Source organism: Scylla paramamosain, unplaced genomic scaffold (assembly GCF_035594125.1).
Source record: "Scylla paramamosain isolate STU-SP2022 unplaced genomic scaffold, ASM3559412v1 Contig2, whole genome shotgun sequence".
In the NCBI taxonomy this organism is placed as follows: domain Eukaryota; kingdom Metazoa; phylum Arthropoda; class Malacostraca; order Decapoda; family Portunidae; genus Scylla; species Scylla paramamosain.
The window spans coordinates 1,185,001-1,192,500 of record NW_026973667.1 but is presented as its reverse complement, the minus strand read 5'-3'; the positions used below and the strand labels follow the sequence as shown (position 1 = coordinate 1,192,500).

Below are 7,500 nucleotides of genomic sequence, written 5' to 3'. Positions count from 1 at the left end.
CACCCACATGTCACCCGCTTTGCCTCTGCCCCGGACCCCATCTGGGGTGGCCCCCACCCGCCGGCCACCGCCGCCGCTGCTGCACCACCACTCATCAAGCGCCTCAACTCCACCTCCGACACACGCCTCAACCTGTACGGCAGCGAGTCGCACTACTTCCCAGACCTGTACGAGGACTCCCTGGGGCGTCCCCCCACCTACGCTCCTGTGGGCCCCCCACCTGGCCCCTCCCCTGTCCCAGGCCCTGTGGGGTCCCGGCCCATGTCCCCACAGGGTGCAACGCTGCACCACTCGCCCAGCGTGTCCCCGCGGGGGTCACACACAGACTCCCAGCACTGCCCCGCCTTCTGCCGGCACCTTTCCCCCGCCGGGGCACGAAGACACCCGCCTGCGTGTGTTCTACCACCTGTCGCAGCTGTTCCCTGAGGCCAAGGTGCGCGGCGTCCATGGCGCTGCACCCCGAGGAGACTGACCCACAGAAGATATGTGGGTACCTGCTGGCAGCGGCAGCAGGCGCCCCCGGCACCTCCCGCCCCATGTCCCCGCAACACCAGCAGGCTGCAGCGCTGGCCCCCGCCCCCCCTTACCTGCTGCAGGCATTCCCCGGGGGCTCACTGGCCGCCCCGCCCGCCAGCCACGAGGACGCCAGACTAAGAGCCTTCTACCACCTGTCGCAGCTGTTCCCCGAGGCAGAGGTGCGTGCCGTGCTGGCCTGCGCCCCGGACGAGACAGACACACAGCAGTTCTGTGCTGCGCTGCTGGCCCGCCGCGCCCCACCACAGTCCTGAGTGCAGCAGCAGCACCAGCAGCTGGCAGTAATGGTGGTGGAGGCATTGCAGGGTGGTGGTGGTGGTGGTGGTGGTGGTGGTCTGCAAGCATTCATGACTGTTAGAGGAGTGTTTGTACGTGTGTATGTGTGTGTGTGTGTGTGTGTGTGTGTGTGTGTGTGTGTGTGTGTGTGTGTGTGTGTGTGTGTGTGTGTGTGTGTGTGTGTGTGTGTGTGTGTGTGTGTGTGTGTGTGCATGCAAGAGGCAGGTAGTGTTAATGTAAATACTGGTTATAATTTATGTGCAGGAAGATAAGGAAGCAGCAGCAGCAGCAGCAGCAGCAGCAGCAGCAGCAGGAGGAGGAGGAGGAGGTGTTGCCGCAGACACTCAGCTCAGAGACAGATGGCGCCCTTGAGTTCTATACATATACATATATATATATATATATATATAAATATATTTACAGATATTTCCATATATGCTTATTAATGTGTTACCAAGAGCACAGAGAGAGGCGGGAGTGCCATAGGCCGGCCAGGCGGGCAACACTAGGGCGGAATTATTGCTCACTAGATGCTGATAGGTAGACTTAACTCAACACCCAGGCAGGCAGGCAGGCAGGCAGGCAGGCAGGCAGGCAGGCAGGCAGGCAGGAAGGCAGGCAGACTTAGTCACCAGACACCCGAGCAGTGAGTTGGCACAAACCTTTGAGGTCTGGGACGCGTTACTTTGGGTAGCCACACAACAGAGATTTTTCTTCATTATTTTATGATAATTACAATTAATCATGAATGAATAAAGGGTTTTGTTACTTTGGTAACCCTTTCTCTTCTTTATGCAATGTGTGTGTGTGTGTGTGTGTGCGTGTGTGTGTACGCGCGTGTGCGTGCGTGCGGCGGCGTGGGGCGGCAAGGGCATGCTCGCCCCGCCCCCGCTGTGCCCTGCAGCGCACAACATTACAATACTATGTATTGTGGGCTGTACTGGGTGTGTACCCAGCATTGTGTGACCGCCCCGGCGGAGACTGTAGCTCATATTGACCTTGGGGCAGCCAGGCCGGGCACACCACTGCCCCTGGGCCGTGGTGGCGTGGGGCAAACCTGCGTGTCGCCCTGCCCCACCGCCCCGCCGCAGCAATCAGCGGCAGGGTGCCCCGGGGGGAGTGTCCGGCTGTCGGTGTTTTGTTTCAGTGTGTTGGTACGTTTTTGAAGGAACCTTTCCCCGCGGGGTGACGCCCCCCCCCACTAATAAAGTAGGAAGGATAACACTGCCTTTTTCTTTCCTTGTGTGGCCAGCAGCACCAGCAGCAGCAGCAGCACCACCACCACCACCAGCAGCAGCAGTAGTAGTACATTAGTACATTAGCACAGGAAGAAAAGAAGAGGGACAAGGACAAAAGAGAGAGAGAAAAAAAGTGTAGTATCAACACAAAAACACATTTCCAAAAAGAGCAACAGATCACTTCAGAGAGAGAGAGAGAGAGAGAGAGAGAGAGAGAGAGAGAGAGAGAGAGAGAGAGAGAGAGAGAGAGAGAGAGAGATTAATACCAGAAAAAGAATACAAAACTTGTGATGGAGCAGCTGCTTAACTTACAGTGAAACCATGCAGGCACACCACACTGTGGCAGGACAACCCAGCCATGACACACCACACCACACCACACACCCACACCACATCACACACCCACACTACACACCACCACACAGCAACACCACACCACATCACACAGCCACACACCACATCACACGGCCACACCACACTAACACAGCCACACCACACCACATCACACAGCCACACTACACACCACCACACAGCAACACCACACCACATCACACAGCCACACCACAGCCACACCACACAAGTAGATGATGAAGCAATAAGAGATCCAGTACAAACGGTACATCAAAGAGAAGGAAGTCCCTGAGGTTTGGAAATTATCAAAAGAAAAATACACAGAAAAGTTAAATAAAAACAAAACGCACACACACACACACACACACACACACACACACACACACACGGTTATGAATGTGAAGGATAAAACAAAGCCAAGCATGAAATCACCACAAATAACAGAAAATTATGTGAGAAATGAACTGGAGACACAAAGTTGCCGGACCAGATGGCAGGAAAGCTGAATTATTTAAAACTCTTAGCAAAAAAAATAAAAATTATATAAAATTCCTTCCTAGTTGAAATATACAATACTACACTACAAAAAGGAGATATCTGAAATGAAAATGGAAAAAATGTGAACCTACAATGCTTCCAAAAATAAGAAATAGACTGAGAGACTTCAAACTGCCGACATCTTGACTTCGCACATCACACCAAACATTTACTGGAATAATTCAGGCAAAAAAATAAAAAAAATAAATAGATAAAATAAAAAAATGAATAAAGAAATAAATAAAATATATAGAAAACCCGATACTAAGCTGTCAAATGAACTTCAACGAGGGTTAACAGAAAAAAGGGACTCACAAGCAACTGAACTATCTAGCATTTATGTAGAGACGAAAAGCCACAAGCAAAACAAACCAATCTATGTAAAATCACTCCATTACAGACGCTGGAATTCCTAAACAGAAGAGGTCATAAATACACTGATGAATTACTACACACACACACACACACACACACACACCTAAAAATTGTACCAACATAATTTCTGATTTCCACAATAGTGACGAAATTAATTGCCTCCCTTAATGACGACAGACAGAAACAGAAGACAAAGCAAAGCAATCTGGCACCACAAAGCAGAGATGTAATGAAGTGTGTGAAGTATCAAGTGTGTCAAATTCGTAGCAAAGCAATCTGGCACCACAAAGCAGAGATGTAATGAAGTGTGGTGAAGTATCAAGTGTGTCAAATTCGTAGCAAAGCAATCTGGCGCCACAAAGCAGAGATGTAATGAAGTGTGTGAAGTATCAAGTATATCAAATTCGTAGCTGAAATATACAACACTACACTACAAAAAAAGGAGATACCTGAAACGAAAATGGAAAAAATATAAAACTATAACGCTTTAAAAAAAAAATGAGGAAACCGACTGCGAGGGACTTCAAACTGCCGACATCTTGACCTTACGCTTCACACCAAAAGACGTATTTTCAGAGTTCCACAACAGTGACGTAATAGCCGCCTTCCTTAACAACGACAGACAGAAACAGAAGGCAGAAAGCCAAGCAATCTGGCACCACAAGGCAGGGAAGTGAACAACAACACAGCTCTCATTAATAACATACTTGATGATCGAAAAAAAAAAGAAAAGAAAGATAGAAAGAATTACAACAGGTACAGGAAACAAGATCACAACACTCGCAATATTTCACGCACATGACGGACTCTTCCTAACTCACTCAGAACACGAAGATGAAAATGCTAACTTAATCCACAAAAACTGGGCAGAGTATTAATAAAGATAAAGATATAAAGATGTTATATATAGTAATATTTAACAAGCCATTTCCATCTCATGAAATAACAGGAACAAAAGTGGTCAGTAACAAAACTTGCCTTGGAGTTAACACAAGTAATAGAAATTGTTTTCAAATTTACAAAACACAATGAACTCAAAAAACAACATCAGCCAACACTACCTATCCCAATCCAGTCACACACACACAAACACACACAAACACACACACATACACACACACACACACACACACACACACACACATCATACAATTAACTGGCAAGATGCACTGGAGGGCACTTCACTTCCTATAGCCTCTCTCTCCCATGCCACTCAAATCCTTACATTGACAAAGGAAGAGATGAAATAAGCTACAAAGGAGAGAATCAAGTTTACAGAGAAGCAGACAACTGGCCAAGCTTTACGGCCACACATGCAGTGGGCGCTGAGGTTGCAGCCTCATCTTGTGAGATGAGAGACACAGCATCACAATGCTCTACAACATGAACTTATACAACAAATCTTTCAGTATCACCAGCGGGCCGCCCTGCAGTGTGCCCGGCGGGGCTGCCCTCAGCAGGGACAAGTGTGCTGGGTACTGCGCTGCCTCCTCCACATGTCACTGAGGGTCACCGGAGGCAGTGCCACACACACTGACCCACAAATTAGTGACCTTTTTTTCGCAAACACAAATCCACTAATGAAGTGGAACTTCCACCATTGTGGTTTTGCAGACTAATAAGCAGAAATGGCCAGCACTATCTCTGACCTGACCTGACCTGACCTGACCCAGCCTCACCTCCACCTCCTGCAGGGCCTGTGTCCACCAGTAGTTGTCAAGGTCACAGCCGTTCCCTGCACTGGGCTTCAGCTTCAAACCTGACCTAACCCCCTGCTCCATCCTCTCCTGCAGCTCCTTGGCCTCCTCCTCCTCCTCCTCCTCCTCCCCCTCCTCCTACACTTGGCCACTGTTGAAAGAAAACAGAGTTAACACACATTACCCAACACAAGTTTTTCACATACAAATCAAAAGTAAGACTAAGTTTAATCTGATTTGTTACCTTAAAGTAAATAAATAACTTTGCAATAAAAAAAAGTTAAGTTCAGTAAACTTTTTAAATACATTTATTGTTACTATCAACAAAAAAAGTTATTTTATTTATTTATTTTTTTTTTTTATATGCATTTGAATATTTTAGTTGTAAGATGTGAGTGGGTGAGTGGTGCCTGGCGTGCCGCAGAACCACCACACTCACCACAGGCCCACTACACTTCATACTTTTTCTGTACAACTGCTTCACATCTTCCTGCTTCCTTGTGTGTATATAAATATATAAATATACACGTATGGGTTATGGTAGGTTAGGTAAGATTAGGTTAGGTTAGTGTCCTTCAGGGGGCGGGTCCAGAGAAGCCCCCCCATCACCCCACACACACTGGTTAGGTAAAGTTGTTAGGTTAGAAAATGACACGTGTGAATTTTGGTCCCGGTGCAAAAGTGAAACAAAAATCTCTCGTTTCCATATTGCAGCATTTCATATATATAAGTAAGGAGGTATAACTAAACAGCAATAGACACAAACACACGCCAAACAAACGCTTGTCTTTCCCTGTCAACAAACAAAACACGAACCCACGTATCCATGAACACCACCACCACTACCACCTCCTCCTTAACTTCACCTCATTTTCCCACATTTCCCTGGCTCCCCTCACCTCAATGACTCCTCCAGTGTGCTGCTGAGCCATTGCCAAAAACACCCCGTCAAAGCTGTCGTCGCCGTCCGCCATTGTGAGGAGAAAATTGGAAAAAAAGAAGAAAAATTTTAAGATCACCTCCTCTCGACCGCCATGGGATAAACAAACATACGAAGATCATAACACGTTTATTTTATTATGATTTTCTCGAAGTTTCCTCTTATATTGATTTAAATTGACGTTACTTATGCGATTTATGTATATTATTTTTTTTCTGTGTTTTATGGTAACTTCAGTTTGTTTACTAATGTTCTATTTTTTTTTTTTAAACACTTATTTTCATCCTAAAACACTTTATCAACCTAAACTCACCTTTAAAGAGTCACTTTCACCCTAAAGTCACCTTAAACCACTTATTCCCAACCTAAACTGTCACTTTCACCCTAAACTCACCATGAAATAGTTACTTTTATCCTAAACAAGTCACTTTCACCCTAAACTCACCCTAAAACAGTCACTCACGGTAAACTCATCTTTCAAGTCACTCTCACCCTATACTCACACACACACTTCAAACAACAGAAATATATATAAGTAATAATGATAATGCCTACGGTTTATCTCTCTCTCTAAAAGTACACCGTCCCATGTTCCCTCTCAAGGCCTCTATCGCTGCATACCTTGGTGCATCACGAGCTATCCTTGCTTACTCGTAATCCTGCCCCACCTGTAGAATCAGGATCAAAATTACCTGTTAGAAAGCAAATATATAAATACATATATAAATAGTGAGGAATCAAAAAGAACAGTGCGTAGATTTTGGATAATAAGAGATAATAAGAGATAATATGGTAACTGCATGCCTCCCCTCCTCCCGCGGCCTCGCTGCACAAGACTTTCTTCTTTCTCTCACCCCTATTCTGTCCACCTCTCTAACGCAAGAGTTAACCAGTATTCTCAATCATTCATCCCTTTCTCTGGTAAACTCTGGAACTCCCTGCCTGCTTCTGTATTTCCACCTTCCTATGACTTGAATTCCTTCAAGAGGGAGGTTTCAAGACACTTATTCATCAATTTTTGACCACTGCTTTGACCCTTTTATGGGACCGACATTTCAGTGGCCATATATTTTTTTGGGGGGGAATTTTTTGTTGCCCTTGGCCAGTGTCCTTCCTACACACACACACACACACACACACACACACACACACACAACTATTATAAAAACGCGAAGAAAGTTATCACAATCCTAAAGCTGAATGAAGAAACATATTGAGAACGTAATAAGGAAACCAGAAACATGATAACAACATACAAAATATTGAAGCACTCATGAAGGAGGCATCATAATTAATAAACAAATAATAAGGAGAATAAATCAGACTAACGTTAACATAAAACCAGTGTGGATGTCACCGGAAATAGTTAAATAAGCAGATGAAGGACATGCAAACAGGGAACCACACGAAGCACGATGACACAGAGAAAAGGAGAGAAGATCTGAAGCGCACCATTCACACGCGGACGATGAAACTCAAATGAATAAGGAATACAATAATCTAAAAATGAAAAGGCGGTACAGTAGACATTAAGATCAAAACAAACACAAAC

The 7,500-nt window shown here is 45.6% G+C and overlaps 1 protein-coding gene across 1 annotated transcript in view; it reads left to right on the top strand.

Moving 5' to 3' along the window:
• Nucleotides 1-2,032, top strand: part of LOC135095917 (uncharacterized) — a gene marked incomplete at its 5' end in the record, with an annotated part of 7,392 nt that extends 5,360 nt beyond the window's left edge. The window contains 1 exon segment of the mRNA XM_063997063.1: nucleotides 1-2,032. This exon segment is cut by the window's left edge and continues 112 nt beyond it. Within this exon segment, the coding sequence (XP_063853133.1) occupies nucleotides 1-788 (788 nt within the window).
• Between the last annotated feature and the right edge of the window lie 5,468 nt (nucleotides 2,033-7,500).